Consider the following 23736-nt stretch of genomic DNA (forward strand, 5'->3'; position numbering starts at 1 on the left):
ACCTCCAAGGATTGTGGGGTATGCATGTCGAATTTGTCGGCGAGCACGTCTCGCAGGTCGCCAGGTTGGCGCTTGAGCCTAAGCCAAGCCACCAGATTGGACACCATCAACTTGGCTAAGGCAAGTTGTTGCCAAAGTGGTTTCAGGTGTCACCTAGTTGTTCTGATGTGCTATGTGTCACAATATCATTGGAGGGCCAAATCCACCCTTATCAGGGCCCATAGAGAAAATACTTCATATTGTTTATTTATTATTTTCTGGTAAAATATTGTTTATTTATTTTATTTTAGGTTATATTCCTATGATTTTATGAATTTACTTAAAACAACCATAATATATTATAATCACCTGAACGTAAAATATTCAAAGGGCATGGGCTCATAATTCTTTATTCTAAAATTATTCTTAATATTTTTTTATAGAAAATAAATTTGATCAAACAGAATTAAACATAAAGCTGTCGGTGTCTTAATAAGGACAAAAAATGGTATTTTAATTTATATTTTCTTTTAATAAAATTTAATTGAATAAACTTTAAGATTAATTGTAGGATAGGCTTTTAGTAAATCCATAATATTATAAGGGTGTTTTAATAAAAAACTATTTAAAGGGATAAAATAAGAATGTGGTATTTTTTATAAAGTTAAGGTTAAAAAGTGATATATCTCTCTTGATTTTGGTAATTACTTGGTCGGCTATTGTTGAAGGGAAACTAATTTTTTAAAATACTATGAAACCTGTAGTCGTAGTCTTACATAGTTGGGTCAATTTTTTAGGAGAGCATTCAACGGTGGGAATGTAAGTGCAAGAAGACACAACAGCGAAAAGGCGCGAGTCTTCCCTCAAACAGGAAATTGTGCTTTGGTCAGTCCGTCTACCGCCACTATCCAGGTCGTTCGGACTTGGGATCGTCAGTGAAAGTATGCCAATGGCAGACCATAGTCTGATTCGTTGAATTCGCATTGGTGTAGGTTATTTGGACCAATTTTCTATGTTTTGTAGATTCATGGGAATGATATTAGGGACGCATGACTTGGGACTTGGACTCGGGTAGAGTCGTTGAGGTTACAGTTGGATCAGGTTTGGAATGGATGGTATTTACTATTTAGTATGTATGGTGTACAACAAAAACCGAAAATTGAATCGAACTATGGAAATCGAACAAAAAAATCGGTTTAACAAATCATCTATTTTGGTTTCTACTAATATATATATATATAATATATTTAAAATAAACGAACCAAATCAGTTAATTAATTGACTTCAATTCTTGGTTTTTCAAAAATTAATAGTATCAATTCGATTTCAAAAAATTAGCTAATGGTTTGATCAACTGAACTGTAACACATTTAGTATTTGGCCATAAAGCAATCATAACAAATATCAAAATGTCCAAGACTTTGGTTAATGACTTCAAGTTTACAACTTACATATCAATGGACCAAATATTGGTTCAACCCAACCCGGTCCAATATGAATCAATTACAAATGGTCCAGGACCAATGCAATCCAATGAATAATTTGGATCATTGGCGAATTGATCCAATTCAATGTGTACTGTCTGATTTGTTCAAATTGGTTTTAATTTGAATTGGGTCCAATCCAAACTTAATCTATTAACACACTATTCTTATCTTTTGTTAATGGACTCAATATTAGTATAATCCAACCTAGACCAATATAAATTAATTATAGATGAATCGGGTCCAATCCAATCCAATAAATGCTTGGACCATTAAATCTAAACTGATCAATTCAATATATTTGACTAATCCATCCACCCCGTTTAAATTGTTTTTTTATTGCAAGTGAAATTACTTATTTCCTGTGTATGAGAGACCAATGACATTTAGGCCCCTTTCATTTTTCGGTAAGTTACTTGTTTGGGTAAATGCATTTACCTAGATAAGTTTTTCTTGTGAAATACTTATCCAAGTAAGTGTATTTACCCATGTTATTTTATTTTCCAAGTAAAAAAGGAAATGACCGTTTTAGCCATAAAAAAATATTATTAAATAAGACATTTTTGCCACATTCAAGTGTTGGAATCTTTCCCCCGTGAGAAAGTTATTTATCCACCTAAGAGATAGGTATCACTTACCAAAAAAAATAAGCTTTCCCTAATTCCCACATTAATCTGAAAAAAGAATATAAGATTTTTAGTCAATGAAAACCAAATATCCCATTGACCAATTTTCTCCCTCTCAAAATTAAAAAAAAAACCCTTAATGTTTTAATGTTTTATTGCAAACCTGTAGCTCCTAGGAGCTTCATTTATCTCGTTTAATTAACTGAAGTAGATCATGAGCTTGATTATAACTAACCTAAGATGAATCAATAATTTTGTCGTAACCATTTCATGTAGCTACTTAAATTAAGCTACTTTTTTCTTTTTCTTTCTTTTTTTTTTCAAGTGAAGCTACTTTTGAGTAGTTACCATTTCATGTAGTACAATTATTGTGATTTGTGAGCTCGATCCGGCCACATTTGTTTCCTGTTCACAATCATGGAAAACGCGTTTCCTGCACCATACGTTATTTCCTCTTCCTAGTGATCATATGATTAGACGGGTTCATGTCGACTACAGTGACAGAGGTCATCTGTGACACCGGAATATCCCAGTAAAGCTTCAAAATGTTCAGACTTCAGAGTCCCACAAGCTCCGGCATTTGCGCTTCTAAAGAAAAGAATTGCGAATTGCGATTCCTTTGATGGACCATAGTTGGCAGTTCAACACGTGCATTTTCAAAACTCAGCTTAGACTTTGAGTTTTTATCGGAATTTGAATTCGACACTACGATTATTATCCCTGTATACATCATTTGATTCAATTCGGTTAAATGTGTATAATCGTATATACTTAAAAATTAAACCATATTTACAATTTAAGTTTGTCCCATTGTTGTACTTTAGTTAAATTGTTATAGGTTCTAATGAGGGTAATCTGGCCTTCTATTTAAGTCCGCGTCGCGTAGTTAGCATGGTTTTAAAAAATTAACCGGTCAGGGGTCCGGTTTGACCTGAATGGCCGGTTTGTTTTGATAAAAAAAGTTTAAAAATTTAGAAAATAGTCAAAATCGTTCGAACGGTTAACTGGTCGGTTCAACAGTTTGCTGATTAAAATCAACGATTTTGGGGGAAAAAGCAGTTTTAAGGAAAATGGAACTGGTCAGGTGGCCAATTTCCAGTTTTTCCGGTCCAACCGTCCGATGCGGTCTGGTTTTGAAAATAGTGGTATTTAGTTTGGAGTTTGGATACACCTTGGACGTCTTGAGAGTGAGCGCCCAACATCACCTCGGCCAGGGCCGAAAATGGTATGGCGTTACCTCAGTGGAGCGGACTAGCCACCTCGGCAAGGGTAGACTTGGGACCTTGATGGGAGGGTTGACCTCCCACCGAGCACTTACGACTTGACTGAAGCTTGGGTGGTGACCTACACAATGTGGCAATTGGCATCTACTACGCATGATTTATCATCTCCGAGTCCTCTAGGATCATGTTGCATGACTGATATAATGAATTGACTTCTACTCCACCCACTTTGGAGATAGCCGGATAAGCATTATTGTTATCCACGGAAATCACCTCTAAGGGTGCCAGGCCTATAAGACATGTCTTTTTGGAGATCTCAGACATGGTACATGAAACCCACACCTACCCATGCCTATATAAAGATACATCTTTCCGCCACAAAATGTATGCACCATTGTGCACTCAAGACTCATTGACATTCTAATTCTCTTGCTCTCTTTCACTCATCCATGACTTAAGCATCAAAGTATTCACCCCAAGTACTCTGATATTGTTCTCTTGCAACTCTACCAATTGACCTCATCAACCCAACTTCCAGGCTGTCTTCCAATAAAGAGCTACCAAATTGCATATCATTAGGTTTTATTTTTTATAAAATATAATATTAAAGTGATTTTTAATTCATTATATTAATAAATATATAATATTTTGACTACTTTTAATCTAATTTATTTATACACTTTAATATCTAATTCGACCCAATCCGTTTGCAGCCTAATTTTTATATCTTACATCTTATGGTTGAGACCAAACCTAACATACAGGGGTGTCAATTATTCCAAATGGAGTATGAGTGAAAATTCCTTAGAAGCTTTGAAAAATGTGTCCATCCAAATTTACAACACACGGAACACAGCCGCACATAGGGAACATCTCTTGTGATATACAAGTACTAAGGATGCTTTCAATGTGTAGTTGTTAGTTGTATGTATTGTCTTCTGTGTAGGATGTCGGTAGTAGAACTGAGTTGCATGTGCCATGCTCCAAATCCGAATCTATTCCCTACATAACACTATAGGTCTATAGACCAATTGGCAGACACTACGAACACGTTGAGCAAGTATTTGAAAGTTTCTTTTTTACACCTATATTTGAAAAAGATTAAAATTAGTTGTAAGATATTTGAAAAAGATTAAAATCATTTTTTGACACAAATGTAAAATATTTATGGTGTGGTCATTCACTATAACTGTTGTGCCAACTAAATCCGGACTCTCGCCGTGCATTGTGAACATGTAGGGAGCTAATCCGAGTTCCTCACTCCCTGCACGGCACTACAGCAGGTCCGAGTTCCTTATTCGGTCATTCCCTAGTCTTCACTCTTCACGGCACTAAAGTGGAGTCCACTGTAAAATGGCCAGTCATGGTTTTCATCGTGCCAAGGTTGGCACCTAATTAAAAGGAATCCCGATTTCATTCTCGCAAAATTGGAAAAAATGTTGTACATCGGGATCATGTCCCCATTTAATGAAAACGTGTAAATAAAGAGATGCTGTTGATGTATGGCTGCAATTGTTACGAAAACGGTGTGATAACAAGTTTCGTGGGAATAAATTCCAATCCAATCTTATGCACTTTTAATTTTTATATAAAAGATATTTTTTTTTAATTAAGGAAAAAAAAGCCTCAAGCCCAAGTAAGAGATAGGATCTCCTCCTGACGAAAACTTTTTTAACATGACTCTAATATGATCTATGTTCATACACCTCACCATAAATTTGGGATATAATCTATTATAACACTGAGTCCCACCATTCAGAGGAGTTCAAATCTCCCCCTAACAGAATGCGTCCCAAAAACGTCTACAGCACATCTCAATCGTTTATTAAAAGCATCTCCCAATGACAAATATGGGAGATGTTCTCAATGCACACTGAGATGTGCATGTGGAGAGTTTTTGGGTGCATTCTGTGAGGGGCAAATGTGAACTCATGCATGAGATGTCCGGAATCCCTAAGAACAACATATAACAACCTGCACAATTACTTAAAACGTTTCTCGCAAGGATCAGACCCAAGTGGATTCAATAACCAAGGGGAACATTGAAGACAAAAACCAGCCATGATCCCATATGCCACACTGAGCCAAAGCATGAGCGACGCTACTGCTCGACCAAGAAACAAAAGAAAAAAGACACTGAGCACTCGGAAGCAATCTGAACCATGTCCTAACTTTAAAGAAGGCTTCAGTTAAAACTTTAAAATCAACAAAAAGAATAATCTACATTAAAAACGGAAATACAGTGTTGAATCACTTAGGCTATGTTCGGTTTGAAGGAAAATGTAGGAAAAGAAGGAAAAAGTAGGAAAAGGTAAGAAAATCTTTACAAACCTTGTTTTGATTTCCTTGTCTTTCCATTCTTTTCCCTATCTTTTCCTTCAAACCAAACATAGCTTTAAGGATCCCTTTATTTGTAATGTAACAAATATATATTTGTAATTGTTTAGTTTTGTATCGATTTATTTGTTGTTAAGATTCAATTTGGAAAAAGTGCAAATGCAAGTATGTAGGGAATAAATATATACAAAATAATATAAAATATAAGGTTTTGCACTGTATATATTTGTATTTGTACTCTTTCCAAACGCCTAATGTTTATATCTTCATGCTTCATCTTATGAAAAATTTGTACATTTTGTCTTATTTACACTTTTACAGTCGATACAATTTACACCTCTTTTATCTTTTTTCTCCCTGAGATAAAGTGATGAATACATCAGCTTTTAAACGTATCCCTCCCAAACAAAAAACCATCCTCACATCTTTTACATCATTTCGCTTTCTATTTTATTTTTTATAAACTAGGGTGTAAGTCGGGTTGGTCTGAGTCAATAGTTTACAATGTTTCAGGCTTTCTATCATAAACAGAAAACATGAAATAAAAGTAAACTATGATTTATACCAGCCTATTTATTTACATCAATACAAATAAAATTTGCACCAACAATCTCAGTCATCCGATTCTCCAATTTGAACCATTAAAATCTTATACGCAGTATTGGGTCAGTGGGCATTGTTGGGACATGTACATCTCCCATCTCCTTTTTACTGTCCCACGGATCAATTTGATTAAGTCTGCATTTGGATCAGATAGCGATGCGATTTTTAATCAAATCCTATTATCTGCAATCCAAAAATATGAAATGGAGATATTCGAATCCAATAAAATAAGATCGAATTGTGATCCAATTCATTCACCCACATCCATAACCCATGATCAAACCTTGGAGGATAATGCAAATGAGGATGGTGGATGGAAGCCGTTGATGAGTTGGATGATACAGACCATCCGCCCAACGTACGGATTTCTTATGGATGGTCTGAAATGTGATGAAACCCGACGGACATTACTAACAAGTACGCCAGGTCCAAGTTGGGGGCAAAAAGAAGATACCAATGTTGGCAGTGGGCCTGACGTCGTTCTGTTACGCCAAATTCTATTTGTCCGTCACGAAAGATACCACCCGGGGTCTTGGACGATATACGAAGCCTCACGTCATGTACGTTGTTTCTGGCACATAAAATCAATTATTTTAAAGTAACTAATGAGATAGTTATATAGTGTTCGGTCTCGCCAAATTGAAAAAAAAAAGGGTAATATCATATAAGGGCAACTTTTGGGGTTTAATATTAAGAAAAGTAATATATTTAAAAATATATTAAATTTTTTAAAATAATATCAATAAAAGGTAAAAACATTGTTCATCTTCTTCTTCTTGCCATTTGTTCATCATAGCTGCCATCCACAGCCGTCCGTTGCCGCCTGCCGCCGCCTTTGCCCACCTCCGCCTCCGTCTCCGGCAACGTTACCGGAGGCAGAGGTGGTGGTGGTGATGCTGGTGGTTTCTTTGTCTAACGCTGCCACCTCCGCCCACTTCTACCTTTGCCTCCGGCCACCTCCGACAACGTTGTCGGAGGAGGAGGCGGAGGGTGGTGGCAGGCGGAATGGAAAGAATAAGAAGATAAATAGTATTTTTGCCTTTTATTGATATTATTTTTTAAAAGTTAACCTATTTTTTTAAATATATTTTTATTGATATTAAACCCCAAAAGTTGCCCTTCTATGCTAGAAACCCTGAAAAAAATACAAAAAATAAAGAAAAGACCTTTTTACAATCCACCCCACCTCACAATTCGGAAGATTATTTTTCCAAATGCATTATTAATCCCCAGCTCTCCTAATAAAAACCATCCCCTATTGAATTGAGTGTCTTTCTCAATACTGGATCTGCTTCTCACATAGGCCACTTCACACCGACCTCACACGCACATCCTACCATGCATCGAAAACATCTCCCGTACTCATAAGTTATTATTTATGGGAGATGCTTCCAATGCACGATGGATGTGCCTATAAGGTGCCCATGTGTGAGAAGTAGATTTCATTCCGTCTTTCTCCCCTTCACACTGAGATCATATCTGCGCCCTAAAGACGATGGATGTGCCTGTAAGGTGCCCATGCTCCACAAACGCTTCACATGTACATTTCTGCGTGCATTGATAACATGCCTCTATTGTTAATGAGAGAAGTTCTTAATATACCATTAGGATAGTCTATGGGGCACACATGTGAATTTCTTGACACTGATAACTGATTCAAACTTTACAATCGCATTATGACTTATGAGTAAGGATGCAAGTTGGGTTGGCCCAAGTTAACAATTTACACTATTTTAGGTTTGGGCTTCGGGTTGGACCATTGAAATTTTGACAAAACATCAACCCTAACCCCCAAAAGTTGAACCCCTAATTCTGAGGTGGAGTGGACTGTAAAATCCCCTAGAATTTAAAAGGTATTTTTCCCACTGGCTAAGGTATTGATTTCACTCTTCAGCTTATATGATGGCAGTTGGAAAAAACGTGTTTCAATGGCTTTTGTTTCAAAATCAAGTCAAAAGCTTGTTGTAATAATAAATAAAATATAATAACTTTTACGGAAAAATACAGACAGGCCTAATGTAGATTTCTGATTTTCATTGTAGAGTTATGAACAATCAAAATATCAAAAACCCCCACTCTATACACCAATGCCCGCTCGTGAATTGACATCAATTCCAAGTTGGCACCCACCCCAACTGTACTTTGGGCCTAAAAATTCTGACCCTAGGCTGAACCATCATTCTCCCTAACTTTTATTAATTTTGTGTCCATATGCAATCTAAAAAATACATATATTCATATTCAACAAATCTAATTAAAAGTTAAAAAGAATAGTATTTAAAATTAATAATTTATAAATTAATGGAACAAATATTATCAAATCCACACTTATATCAAAAATGATTTTTAATCTCAATAAATTTATACAAAAATATTAATAATAGAATAATTATTTTAATACTTAAAATTTATGATTTTGCGCATGATAACTATCTTAAATTTTTATAAAGTATTAATTATGATTTTAACTTACATTAAATAAAACATATCTATTATTTATAAAATAACAATATTATTTAAAAAATATTCAAGAGCATAATATTAAGTTGAATCTATCAAATCCACTATGCGTTTGTATTAAAAAATAATTTTTATTTCAGAAAAATTATAGAAATAAAAATATTAATAATGGAATAATTATTTTAGTAATTAAAATTATGAATTTGCATATGATATTTATCTTAGAAATTATAACAATTTTGATAATATATTTATTGTCTACAAAAATAAAAATATTGTTCACCATACATTTGAGAATTTAATACTTAGTTGATTTTTGTTAATATTAAAAAGTAAAAATAGTAAAATAAAAAATATTTGATATAATGATTTAAATATAATAATTGCATATATTTTGTGCCTTAGATTTAAATAGAAAATAGCAAAATAATGGCTTTGTACATGCATTAATTTATAAAAATCTATATAATAAGTATTGGACTCTTGATTAATGCATTTCAATAAAACTGTATGACATTTATGTATCCCACTATATTAATTGTAATATATTTCTTCATATATCATTAAAATATATATTTTTTATGTATTTATACATTATTTATAACTATTTTGTCCTTAAATTTAGTGTTATTAATATAACTTTTAAAATTTGTAAATATTTTTCTAATATATCTAAGTATTTTCATAATTTTTATTTATATCTATGTGTTTCCAAATTACATCCATATCCGAATCCAAGTTGACCTACACTAATGCGTTGATCCTTGACAAAACCTGTTTTAAATAAATGACAATAAAATTAAACGTAATACAGCAGGGACCATACTCCATCTGTGGCATCATTTGATTGATAGATTAATATTCAATATTTCAATTTAACACGAATGCCACCAAATCGGGCAAGTGGGCAGAGGAAATGGTAGGACCCATGCAACAGGCCAGGCTGAACTGGTTGATAACATGTCAGAGTTTTAATTCTAAACCTAATTTGTGTAATATTTAGTGGCAACCTTGCTTTATGCAAGCTGATTTTATTTTATTTTGATAGAATGGGTTATGCTATCTCTATCTACCATCGAAAATGCCTTCAATAAAAATAAATATTATTAGCAGATTTTTGGATGTTTGCCATGGTTGATATAACTGTTTTTTTGGTATCGAATAATTTAGTGATATTTGACAACTTTTTTTTTTTATGTGGCAGTTGTATTTTTTTTTTGCTTTAAAACAAAATCAACCATGTTCAAATCTCCTACCCACAAGTACCCTATTCACACCTACCCACGTTGCATCATAAGTTATAATTGTACACCGAGAATCTCTTGTATTTGCATGCTATCATTCATGGGCTCAATCTATATCTGTCGTATCATGTAGGTGGATGTGGGTAGGAGATATGTAGGTGGACTGGTTAAGGGTTCGGTTATTGAATCGAACGGTTTGATCATTCGAATTGAACGCTCAATTTATTCTGATAAAAAATAAAAAATAAAAAAGATGGTCAAAACCGTTTGAACAGTTAACTGCCCGATTCAGCAGTTTGTTGACCAAAATCAACGGTTTTTGGAAAAAACATAACCGATCACCTGACTGGTTCTCGGTTTTTTCAGTCCGATCTGGTTTTGAAAACCATGGTTTGGATCTCCTATCCACACGAACCCTAACCACACCTACCCATGCCTCATTATAAATTTATTTACATGTTATCACCATTCATAAGGAAATGTTCTTAATGTGCATGTGTAATAATATCATGTGGGTAGGAGATCTGAATTGGTTGTTGAAGCCTCCCTCTTCCCCTTTGGCTCTAATTGGAATCACCTACCAACAAAACACGTTCTAATCCTCTACCAACATCATCTCATATTGCTAGACCTGGCAATTGGGTTGGGTCAATACACTTTCGAGTGATTACGGGTTGGATTGTCAAATGCTAGATAGGATTAACCCATGGGTCAATTGGGCATCCCAAAAATAACTGAAATTAAAAAAATAAAGAAAACTATATAAAAATGCCAAAATTTAAACAAAGACCTTAAAATTCCAAATATAAAATTAAAAGATTTGAAAACTTAAAAATTTAAATGTTTATGACAGAGATGGCGATATGGCCTGTTTTATTGATATCGTCATCTCTGTTAGAAACATAAGTTCAGTCATATCAGATGTGTTTGGTAAGGGGAACCGATTCTCACTTTCCACATTTTTTTTTTTCATTTTGCGACACTGGCACCATTAATTGATTCGTAATTTGTTAAGAAGCTACAAATTAGAAACTATTTCAGATAGATATCCCAGCTATAGTCTGTTAATCATGCGGCAAAAAACAAAAGGCCATATGCATCAATCCTCCAATAGCCAATATGATACATTTTTTTCTCCGACGCAATCCTCTTGAGTTAGAGAACTTGCAACCCCACAAATGGGTATCCCCCAACCACCACCACCACTACCCAACACCACTTAAAACCATAGCTGTGAGGCATAAATATCAAGATGAGGTAAGGTCCATTTGTTCTATCTGTCAAAAAAGAATAAAAAATATTCAAATTGGTATTTGGTATTTAATAGGCTATTATAGTGGTAGTAACTAAGGGAAGAAGAAAAAGAAAAAAACTTTGTTAAAATGTCTCTAATGAATAAATATACGGTAAAATAGAATTTAAGTGCTTTATTACCCATTTGTGTATTATTTTTCAATCCTTGGATTAGGTTTTAATTTAAAAGTGAGTATTGTCTCTTCTTTAGGTTAAGGCTTTCTTTGGTACATGGTTTGTGAGAGAAAGAGAAGTTGAGAGAATAATCAGGACCTTTGATCATGGGGGCAGGCACTATCATAATATCGACTTAATCATAATAGGATAAATTTGGGGTAAAGATCATACTCTCCATCCCTGACCCCGATCTTCATCGGTGAGAAAGTTAACCACCATCCCCGACTTCGATCTTTGTCAGTGAAAAAGGTTAACCTTCATCCCTGATCCCTAATAGATATGAGTTATCCATTGGGGACCCAAATCTTTGAATTTTTATTTTTATTTTGTTTATGTGAAAAAGATTTACTTAAAATAAAAGAAAAACTTTAAAACATATACCTCATCCCTGATCTCAATCGGGTATATCCCCTATTAATTTCCATCTCTTCCAAGGTAGTTTCCATCCCCAATCGGATTAAGTTAGGTACCTAGCAGAGACCGAAAAAATTGTCATCTTTAGATTTGAAGAGATTAAGTAGAGAGACATGGGTATCATTATTGCATTTTTTTCTTTATTTCTTGATTATTCACCTTTGAAAAAAATACCTCATTTCAGAAAACAGATTTTATTTGACTCCTACATTTTTATTTGAGTGGGGGCAATTGTGGTAAAATTAAATTTATTCATAAATTTCATAAATATGTTTCTTTTTTTAAATTTCAGTGGGGGGTAATTGCCCACACTAACTTCAACATAGATCCGTCGGTGGTACTCTTGACGTAAGAGTGAACGATTCTTTTCTATATATGAATTTTTCAGGTTGAGACTTGAGAGAGAAAGGGATAATGAGCATATAAGGGTTAAGAGTTGGTTTGAGTTATAAACCATAAGGTATCATACATTATTTACTATTTTTTTTCATAGTGAAAAACTGTTTCATCTCTCCCATGAATATAGACAATAAGGTTGAACCATGCAAACCCTTTGTTCTCTTGGTGGTGCTTATTTTTCTTCTATTCACTTGGTTTTTTTATATTCGTTGTTATTGGATTTTCTTGGTTGTATATTTCAAACACTTTGTGGTTTTATCTTATCGGTGATTATTTTTGATCCCAACAAATTGAGATTAGATAAAAATTAAAATAAAAACTATTTGAAAAGTATTTTCAAATCGGGTTATTTTGAAAAGTAAATTAAAAATACTAATCAAATTAACAAAGTTATTTTCCTTAACTAACAAAAATATGTCAAGAATATAAATAAAACATAAACGCCATTTTCAAAAAAAAAAAGGATAACTATGAACAAGGGCAAAAAAATTATGACCGAATTAGATACCAAATAAATAAATATTTTTAAATAAACTTTAAACTTTTTAATGTTTAAATCTCAAAATGGCTGCCCAAAGCTCTTACCAAAAAAAGCCCAAAAAAACGTGATTTAAAAAAAAAAAAAACATCTAGTTAAATTCTCTTTTTCTAATTTTAATGCAAGGGCCCATTCAGTAAAGAGTGATGGTCTCTGAAACATACTGCCTACACTATGGCTTCGTTTCCAAATCCAGCTTTGCTTTGTAATTATTGACTGTATGCATACCAATAAATTTGCATGAATAGAAGTTTGTCAATTTCTGAATAACAATTAATTGCAAAGATTTTATGGGTCTGATTCTTGGACCCCCTATTGTCATACCGAGGCCCAAACCCAACAACCAAGAAATAAATGCATGAATTGGGATCTGTGTAATATATGAACCCAACCTGACCCGAATCACTGCCGCCCCTAAATCTAGTAAGATTGTTTTGCACTTTTGATCTTATTGCAGTGTGTGTTCATCAACCTACACGGTTATGATTTGCTGCAGCTTTGCTTCTCTGTATCCCTGATGCCAAGAAGCACATGCTATTGTGATTTGTAGACCAGACGTGTTACATGGGCCTTTAACTTCAGTCTAATGCTTGACTATTTATAGAGAATAGCTCGATCCTAATTATGGGCCATTTTATACACGTTAACATCAAATATAGCCCAGTTTGAGCCAGTGCCTGGGTTAACCCATTGGGCCAACCTGCCTTTGTGTGCTCCCTATTAGGAGTCCAAGACTCAAAAAGTACTAATGTCTCTTTGTTGGTCTTTACCACATCATCCTATAGTTTTCATATACAACATTTTAAACCATGGTTTTGAAAATTGGACTAGACCGGATAGTCGGACCGGTTGACATGGGAATAGGTCAGGTAATCAGTTCCGTTCCCCTAAAACAGATCCTGGGACAAAAATCTGTTGATTTGATCAACAACCCGTTAATCTGGGCAATCGAACCATCGACTTGAACTATGATTTTTGGTCATTATTTATTATTCAAAATAGGCAATCCATTCGAACCATGCAGTCAGACTATTCAACCCGGGAATCGATGGCCAGAATGGTTCCATGTCTGAGCCAGTCTTTAAAACCTTATTTTAAACAGCTTTCAAAATTAAACTTAAGTAAATTGATAAACTGAGTTAGGTAAAAGGAGCATATTTGTAACTGATTTTTTTTGGCTACATACTTAGAACTGAGTAAAGTACTTTTTCATAATATAACTTACCATATGAACGAAATGCCACCTTAATAATTGAGATTTGGGTACATCCCAATCTTTAAGAAAGTTTTTTTTTTTTATTCAATAACTTTCGCATCAACGCTGGAATAAACCAATTAATACACATCCCATCAAATCGGTTTCCGAGATCTTATAGGTCTCTATTTGCATTTCCATCAACACTGCTGAAGCCAAAAAACCATTACCACTCGCCGGTGAGCTTTGTGGTTTCATGTCAATTATCAAATCAGCATTCAGCAACCAATCTCCCTTAAGATGAGACCTTTAAATTAGCTATAACAATTAATGTCATTTCAAATTCTAGAATCCATAACAATCAGGGAAAAGTACGGAGACATACGATGTAGAATTCTGAATTTCAGCACCCTCCAATTAACCCTGTCCCCCTATAAATCACATTCTGCCCGTAAATTTGACATCAATTCACGGTCAGGATGCATTCCCCTGTACTTTGGGCCTAGTAAATTGGGCTAATTTATACTTCTCCCTAACAATTAAAACCCAATCAGAAAGAAAATAAATTAGTTATTTAACACCCTTCATGTCTCCTTGTTAGCGATCTATGTAGGATGAAATAAGTAGTGCATTTGTGACAAAGCCAACATGTTTTAATATTTAGATGACATATGTGTATTGTATATGTTGATGTGAGGTACTTGCTAATTTGCTATGTAATTATACAATTAAGTCTTTGTTTATTTTTATTTATGTGGATAAATGTGTTTATCCGGACAAGTGTTTCTATGATAAAATTTAATCAGGCAAGTGAGGTTTCAACGTTTTTGTGCGATGTAAGTTTTATGGATAAAGAGAGAGAAGAGAGGGAAAGAGCCTTGTCAGCGCGCAGATAAATTACTTATCCACCTTGTAGGAGGGTTTCAATAACTGGTACTTTCCGATATCTTCAATTACCATAGGACCCAATATTATAACAAATGAATACAACAGTCGTGGTCAATTTATTGGTTGACCAAATTACCCTCACTAAATACCAACAAATAAATGGGTTTAAAAGGTAAAGGTATAAATTAATATCTCATTTGTCAACTCTGCCTAATAAAATATTTTTATGCTTGTGCGAAAAACATCTTCTCAATTTTTTTGGAGTATTATTATTTTTTTAAGCCGGTTGGGGGATATTATTCTCTCAGTTAAATTATTAAAAAATTAATACAAGGTCTTAGTGGTCCACATCAAAGTATTGGCCACAATTTGTATAGTTGTCAAACGGACGATCTACCTTATAGAACCAAATCACCCAAACTGATTATATATTTATATTGGCTCCGGTTCTGAGTTTTGTATCCCGATTATAGTTGGATTAGAACCAGTTTTTTTTTAACTGATTAAGATCTAAGCCGATTATATAATGAACAATATATAAGGTATCCTATTTTTTGTAATTTTTGTTATATTTTATGTCTAAATTGATAAATTTTATAGATATTAATATAGGGAAAATCTATGATACAGGAAAGATATGATATGGAAAGAGTTTTGACCAATGAAAGTTGATGCAGCGCGATCCGGGCATTCCTAATTGGCGACGGACAGTACCTGAGAAGAGGAAGATGAAGGATTCCCGGGGAGCTCGCCCGGTGGGAATACTCCTATGCTTAAGTTAGAACACTTGAGAGACCTGTAAAGGGTGCAAAGAGAGCTAAGAGTGCAGATAGCGCTAGATCAGTTTAAGTTCAAGATTAATTCGAGATACCTTTGCCCCTTCGACACTGGGGCCTTTAAATACAGATGTCATTGTCAAATCGGGCGTAACCGCCACTGGCCCTCTGGCGCAACCGTTATTTGCCAGGGCTGTGCAGGTAACCGTTGTAGAGTACTGCCCAATCGGATGAGAGACACGACCCGGAAAGGACAGACACGCCACCACCTGTCGAGAGACGTGGGTGCAGTCTGCTGGGCTGGCAGGGACCGCGCCGTCAATCAGGAGACGTGGTGCAGTCTGACGGGTATGGTCTCGTCAGATAAGAAGCTTCATGAAAACGCCGCGTCGCTTAGTAGCGAGCTCCTGGAGGTATCCCAAGGTGGTTCCGCTTGAGGTTGCCTTTGGGGCAGTCCTCTTGCCTAAGTATTGGAGCGAGCTGGTTATCCGAGCTCGCGAGCTGGGATAGACTTGATTTAGAGTATTCCCTTTTAGTACACTGGGGTACTCGAGCTCGCATTGTAGCGAGTTCGTTCCATGGCGAGTTGTAATGTAGCGAGCTGTCCCGCGAGGACCTTAACGAGCTCGTTACTCAGTTGTAGCCAGACTGTCATGTTGAGTTGTTGCTTATGCTGAGTCACGTCCACGTGTCGCCTTCTTAGGAGGTCGGGTCAAATCACCCTCCATTAAAAGCCCACCCATGAATTTTGATAAATGACACCTGATTCACTATCATGTTTACGATTTCGATTTATTGGTAAGTTGTTTTTCCGATATTATATCTTTTCTATATCATTGTTGAACCCATTAATATAATATAATTTTGATTAGACCTGGCAAAAAGTTGACCCAATCTGCAAACCCAATCCTACCCAACCTGAAAAAATAGAGTTAGGGTCTCATATTTAGCTACCTAAGTGTGAGAATGACCTGACCTGACCCAGAAAAAATTGGGTTGGGTTGGGTTGGGTTAATTGGGTCATGGGTCAGCCCGCTGACCCAATTGTCAGGTCTAATTGAGACTATTGTGTATTGTTAGATGTTTTCACTCTTTAATTTTTTTTTTCTATTTAGTCTTTATTCTTTATTGTTTATTCTTTGAATTGTTAAATATTCAAGTTTTTTATTTTATATTTGGAATTTTAAGGTTAATTCCTTTAGTTTTAACAATTTTCATGTATTTTTTTCTTTATTTTTTAAATTTCAAAATGTTTTTCGGATGACCCAAATTGATCCATGGGTCAACCCTATCCCAAATATTTAGGGTTAGGGTCTAGCATTTGACAACCCAACCTGAAATCAACCCGAGGTGTCTTGACCCAACCCGAACCCAATTGCCAGGCCTAGTTTTGATTAAAATATGTTTTATGGGCATATAAATAATTTACTATTTATTATCGTTTTATTAAATTATATTATAAAAAAATGAAATTGGGAGTTGTTATATCATAGGTAATTCAGTAATTATAGATGTGAAGTATAATGTGTAAGACCTGATTATCCTGAATACTTGGTTCAGTTTTAAGTGTATATTATAGCTCAGTTTGGAAAGAGTACAAATACATACAAAAAAATATAAAATGCAAGGTTTTGTACTCTATAAATTTGTATTTGTACTCCTTCCAAATTGAGCCAGAAACTGGTCCACCCTGTCCTAAACCAGTAGGATCCATTCACATAATTAACGAATTGATCCACCAATGGCCCCCAAAAGCCTTTCCTGTTGAGAGAGTTTCTGGGTTGGGCACGATCACATCAGTTCACCAATATACGGGCATGCTTTTGTTTTTACTAGGGGTGCAAGTCAGGTGGGTTGGGCTGGGTTTATGGTCAACCTAGGCCCGATCCCAAAATTTGGGCTTAAGGTCTGAGCCCAAGGTCAAGCCCGTTTTTTCCAACCCGAGCCCAGCCTGCCCTATAATTTGATGTACTCGGGTTGGGCTCAAGCCCGGGCTGGGCTTGGGTTAGTCAATGAACCCACGTTAAAATTATAGATATATAAATGTATTTATGCAAATATATATACATACATATATTTATGTATGTATAAATATATATGTAAAATATTTATACAAATATTATATATACAAATATGTATATATGTAAATGTATATACAACATTTATATGTATACATATATATGTATAAATGTATATAATTGGGCCGGGCTCGGGCTACCTATCCCCCCCCCCAAAAAAAAAAAAAAACTTCTTCTTATACCCGAATGAAACCTAGGACCAAAAATCCAAGCCCTTCCCTAATAAAATTCTGAGTTAGAGCGCTTCAGACTTGGGCTGGGCCCGGCCAAGTTTCACCCTTGGTTTTTAGTCGAAATAAATCAGAAGACAATTACTACTTTACTCACTCTATGCTAACGTGCCCAACCCAGAAACTCTCTCAACAGAAAGCCCCCGACAGCCAAAGTTTTTCCCCGATTGAACAGGAGTACGGCATTCCTGTAACTGTAAAGCTTCGCGGTTTTGCTCGGGAGTACGTCCTCTCGAGCCTATGGATGTTTCTGTCCATTTATGTTATTGATTCCAGCAGATAGTGATCTATTTCTATTTGCTTTTATTTTTCATTATTGGTTGCCATTTTACTTCCGAAATATGTGAATCTGATCTTGAATCAGCGATATCAAATATCTGAATTAGTGTTTCTATTCAACCTGGAATGCCCTAGTATCTTGATCCACGATTAACTTTTTTGTTTTGGATCTTTCGGTACCTATAATGAAGCTCCAGGTTACCAAATTCATACACGTTCTCTGCCTCTCTGGTGTCACTCTTATTTGATGAAATATAAGATCTTGGACGAGCTTTGTGTTCAAGGCAACATATGCAACATTGCGACCTTCACTAATGTGTTATTAGGTTTTCTCTGTAGGGATTAATTCTGAGTGGAAGGGAAGAGAGAGAGCTCTGTTAAAGTTAAATTCTGAGCTGATCGATTCATCGATCAACAGGCGAGTGCAATCTAGACGTACGAGTTGTTTTGTTGGAAGAAGCAACGCCACCTATGAAGATTGAGACGGGACATCAAGACACCGTTCATGATGTGACCATGGATTACTACGGCAAGCGTCTCGCTACGGCATGTTCTGACAACACCATCAAGATAATTGGGGTTTGCAATTCAGCTTCTCAGCATCTTGCTACTTTGAGTGGTCATCAAGGCCCCGTTTGGCAGGTTGCCTGGGCTCACCCTAAGTTCGGCTCCATCCTTGCATCTTGTTCCTACGACGGACTAGTGATAATTTGGAAGGAAGGAAACCAGAACGAGTGGAGTCAAGCTCATGTTTTTAGTGATGATCATAAGTCCTCTATGGATTCCATTGCATGGGCTCCTCATGAACTTGGCCTCTATTTGGCTTGTGGATCATCAGATGGAAACATCTCCGTCTTTACCGCCCGTGCTGATGGTGGATGGGACACTGCAAGGATCGACCAAGCTCATGCAGTTGGTGTAACTTTAGTTTCATGGGACCCATCAACATCTCCTGGAGTTTTTGTTGGGTCCTGAAAGAATGGTAGGATCCACCGTATGGACGCCAAAAAGGTTGCGGAATGGGTGGGCGAATTTTAAAAATTTTCCTACCTTCTTCCAACTGGAACGGAACCAGCAGAGTGCGTCCTACACACTGAATCCTTCGCAAGAATCCTCTAGAATGGCAGCGGCTAGAGGAGAGCTCTTGAGATGAAGATGGCGAAGATTGCTTCTCTTCTCTCTGGAGTGTGTATGAGATCCTATCTCAGTTCACAGGATGTTTTCTTGCTCAAAAACCCTAGGTTCGAATTCTGTTGTATCTCTCTTAGAGTTTCTCCTATTTTCTTCTTGATTAAGAAATCTCCTAATTAGGAGTTATCCCAATCCAAATCAGCATCTGGATAGGGGATGATCTTAATCCTATCTGTAGATTAGGTTAGCTAACTCTTGATCTTATCAGGAGATTACCATATTCAAATCTGATTTGAATTTGGTCTCCTAGAGTGGATTAGGTTAAAGGCCCAATCCTTTTGCTAACCTTAATCTCAGATCCGCCCCTTAAGTGGGTGATCATATCAGCCTAGTTTGAAATGGGCTTTTGGCCCATTAAATAACCAGTGCTCAATTAGTTTCCAATCCACTACCTAGTTGGCTTCTTTGTATGGCGTGGGACCCAAGCATTGATCTACACACCAACCACATGGGTTTGGCCCAACCTTCATTACAAGGCCTAACCGAATTCACTGAGAAGCCCCGTGAACCCCTGAGCCCATCAAATGGACCCTATGGGCCCAACACTTACATTAAGTGGTCCCTGGGCCAAACCATCTTATAAAAACCCAGGGACTGTGGGCAGGTGCTAGATTAACCCATCAGGTATTATCCTAAATAGTCTTACACTTAACCTCTCAGCCCATAATGATCAAGCACTGCCTGACAAGAGAGGACCTCTCCCTCGGCTGCAAGGAACAGTGCTGCACTCTCTACTCACATGGATACCGGGAATTAAAACCATTTGCAAACATTTTGAAACCGTATATATACATACATACATATATAAATTTTGCAAAACAAAATTCCAACGATTGAAATCAACTGCCGGCAGTTTGGTTTCCATCAGAGAGAGTGCATTCCCGATCATTACCTTTGCCCGACAAAGGGGCTGATCCTGTCACTATGATCACCCACTGAGATGAATTCTCAGACTGCCCCAACATGCCCAGGTTTTGACTCCCGCTAAGGATCTCACTGATTGACATATCAAAGACAGCCCAATCCGACACCTAGTGAAGTATCATAATCGAGTCTAGGGGTCAGGTGTAACTTTCCAGTTTTGCCCATCTGTCTCTAAGGTCCAGGGCAATATTGGAAATATGGTCCGGTTCAAGGATTCGAGTAATTCCATACTACATGTGCCTTGGGTCTTACCCTGGTGGCCGAGACAGGCCATCCCAACACTTGACAGCACACCAGTATCAGGCTTGGCTGGATAAATCTCCCTAGACTTATCCAATGGCTGTGAACATTTAAAACTAACACGAGTCTCATTAAGTGTCCAGTTTTGGGGTCTTACACAGAATCATACCAAACAACATGAATCAAACATGCACTTAATTTATTTACACTAAATATCAAAAGTACATCAAATCAGATTGAAACTAAGGGCATACAAAACTGTCTAACACCGGGATGCTCCAGCCTGTTCAAAAGCTCGTCTCTAGTGGGTGTGATAATACTATGAAGGTGTGGAAGCTGCAGAGTGGAAGTTGGAAGTTGGATTGCTTTCCTGCTCTTCAGATGCACACTGATTGGGTGCGGGATGTGGCTTGGGCACCCAACTTAGGGCTCCCCAAGTCGACCATAGCCAATGCTTCACAAGATGGGACGGTTATTATATGGACCTTGACCAGAGATGGTGAAAAGAAATGGGAGGGTAAGATAATGAAAGATTTTAAGAACCCAGTTTGGAGAGTCTCATGGTCATTGACTGGAAGCATATTGGCTGCGGCTGATGGGAACAACAATGTTACATTGTGGAAAGAAGCAGAAAATGGAGAATGGCAACAGGTGACAGCAGTAGAGCCATAGAATTTTGAGGTTCAGTTTTCCTCTTTCTCTATCATGCCATGCTTCTGGTCTTCTCTTTTCACTCTGCATCAAGGTTGTTTTCCTTATTTTTTTTTTCTCAGTCATTTTCTCCCCTTTGATGATTTTCTCTTTCTCCTTCAGGGAGCTGAATGTTTTTGCATGATTGTTTAGTTCAAATGTCAAAGCAATTGGTTTTACAAACTTCAGGAGCGAAACAATGATACTTAAGGTCACAAACCCTCTTTGTTGGATTGTGGAATAGTCTCCTGATATTTGGCAACACTTTGTTGGCCATTTGGATCCCTTCAGTCTGGTTGTAGCAATGCTTTTTCATCCCATTCCACCTGGACCCCGCATATTAAATTGCTCTTACCTTTCAACGTTTTTGAATGTTGAATTGTCACAGAAACAGAAATGGAGGATAATTTTCTAAACTTGGTTTCTCTACCTTTGGTTCTAATAGATCGAAACTGAATGTTATTAACAAGTAAGCACGGTGGGAAGTTGATGTCAAGTGTGCAATAGAAATTATCTATTGACACCCTAAACGGACTTAGAAATTATCCGGCGTAGTATTTGCAAAACGCCAAAACCCGTGTCATCATCCTGTTTAATTGGTTGAAGTTGTACATTTTTCTCCAACCTAGGCTGCTGAGTGCTGGCAGTTTTTCTCCAAGTTCTCTCTACTCTCAGAACACCAATAGCATTGTTGTCTGGAGGCGGACGTGGAGCTCAAATACCTCGAGAAGACTTAAAAATATTTCTACCTTGAGGAGCTCATGGACGTTCTGCCTATACATAATTTGTTTTTTTTTTTCTATATTCTTTTTTAAATATTTTCACTGGAGTTCCTATTGTCAATCGAGATTTGGGGTTCCTCTGTAGCCATTGTTCGTTTTTTTGTGATACTTGGAATGCAAAAAAATGAAATCTGTCATTTTCAGCCATTCTGATTCTGGACAAAAAGTAGTCGATCTCTTGAACAAGAAAAAAAAGTTAAAAGCTGTAAAATACTGATAGAAGCCACATACATCAAATAATGGAAGCCACATACCTGCCATAGTGCCATAGTGCCATACTGCCAATTTTCAACTTACCATCGAATATGCTCTGTTGGGGAAGGGACCTGCTACCAACAACACACTCCCGGTACTGTCCCAACATTTTATCATACATGGGAGATGTTCATGATGTGTGACCATAATGATTTGTTGGCAGCAGATCTGAACTCGCTCTCTTGTCACTTTGTCCTTAAATCCTAGTATTTAGCTTTTTATTGCTACTAGTGGAGAAGCCCGTGGATGCACAGGTGAAAATGAATGAAAAAATAGCAGTTAAAATATAACTAAATTCATTAATGCAAATCAAGGATAATAAATAAAATACAATTTGGGAAGAAATTGGATTTAGGCTATTAAAAATGATTCGATTGATGTTTGACAATTTATAATTATTTCTTTGCTATTACTTTCTCATCTGTTTGTATGCGTGTTATCTATTATTTTTCGTGCCCTTTTTTGTATTTTCTTTAATTTGCACTTTTCACTATTTTATCAAAAAATATAAAGTGGGTTGTGTCGTGTCGACACTACAAGATTTTGCGGGTGGTCTATGCTTTAACAAGTCGTGCTGTGCCAACATGTGGTCCTAGGTGGGTCGTGCCCTATCTAGCCTGAAATTCTTCAAAGATTAGGCCTGTAGCACAAGCCCAGTCGGGCTCAACCATAGGCCGAGGTGTGAGAGGCATGATTTTTTATTTAAAATTTGAAAAAATAATGAATAATTAAATAAATTAACAAAATAGACAAGAAATTGAAAAAGTCTTAAAATTTTATTCTTATGAATTTTGATGTATACAATTGTTTATACATGAAATTAAAAAAAAAGTTACAATATAATTTGAATAAAATAGTATTAAATAAAATTGAATATATATATATACCTGTTACGTTATGGGCTACGAGCCTATACTAGGATGGCCCACTTTTTTGTTCTATATTGTGATGACTCACAAGCCTCAAAATCCAAGCCCAACACAACTTGGGGGTATGGGCTAGCCCAATTGCTATAGTGACCGGGCTGTGTTGGGTATAACCCACTTTATAGTTTCACATTTATGAGAGATCAAACATTGGAACATCAAAAAACATTGAAGGTAAAAATTAAAGGATGCAACTTTGATTGATAGTTAGTATGTTAGTGGTTAGCATTCATTTTTATTGGAAAAAGCTTTGTTTCAGTGTACATCCCATTTAATGATAGGTTAAATAAATATTGGAATAACAAAAAACATAGAGGGTAAAGAGGGATCATGATTCTATCTGATCCAAAGTTTGATCCTATTTTATCAGATTTGGATATCTTCATTACGGATTTTTGGATCGGATCCGATTAAAAACTGAATCGGATTCGGATCACCCCTATCCGATTCAAAAGGATCCAATATGTTATTTATATTTTTATATTATTTATTTTTTATAAAAAAA

At 36.1% G+C, this 23736-nt stretch overlaps 1 protein-coding gene and 1 pseudogene across 1 annotated transcript; both read left to right on the forward strand.

Annotated features, from left to right (window-relative positions):
* Nucleotides 1–18363: 18363 nt before the first annotated feature.
* On the forward strand, nucleotides 18364–19568 carry LOC148789602 (protein transport protein SEC13-like). The gene has a single exon (XM_088893742.1). It carries the CDS (start codon nucleotides 18695–18697, stop codon nucleotides 19196–19198), a length of 504 nt encoding a protein of 167 aa, XP_088749868.1. The 5' UTR covers nucleotides 18364–18694; the 3' UTR covers nucleotides 19199–19568.
* Nucleotides 19569–20851: 1283 nt separating this feature from the next.
* LOC104592079 (protein transport protein SEC13 homolog B pseudogene) lies at nucleotides 20852–21250 on the forward strand (annotated as a pseudogene).
* Nucleotides 21251–23736: the final 2486 nt, after the last annotated feature.

The sequence above is a fragment of the Nelumbo nucifera genome, chromosome 8 (assembly GCF_055504915.1).
Source record: "Nelumbo nucifera cultivar China Antique chromosome 8, China Antique-T2T, whole genome shotgun sequence".
In the NCBI taxonomy this organism is placed as follows: Eukaryota; Viridiplantae; Streptophyta; class Magnoliopsida; order Proteales; family Nelumbonaceae; genus Nelumbo; species Nelumbo nucifera.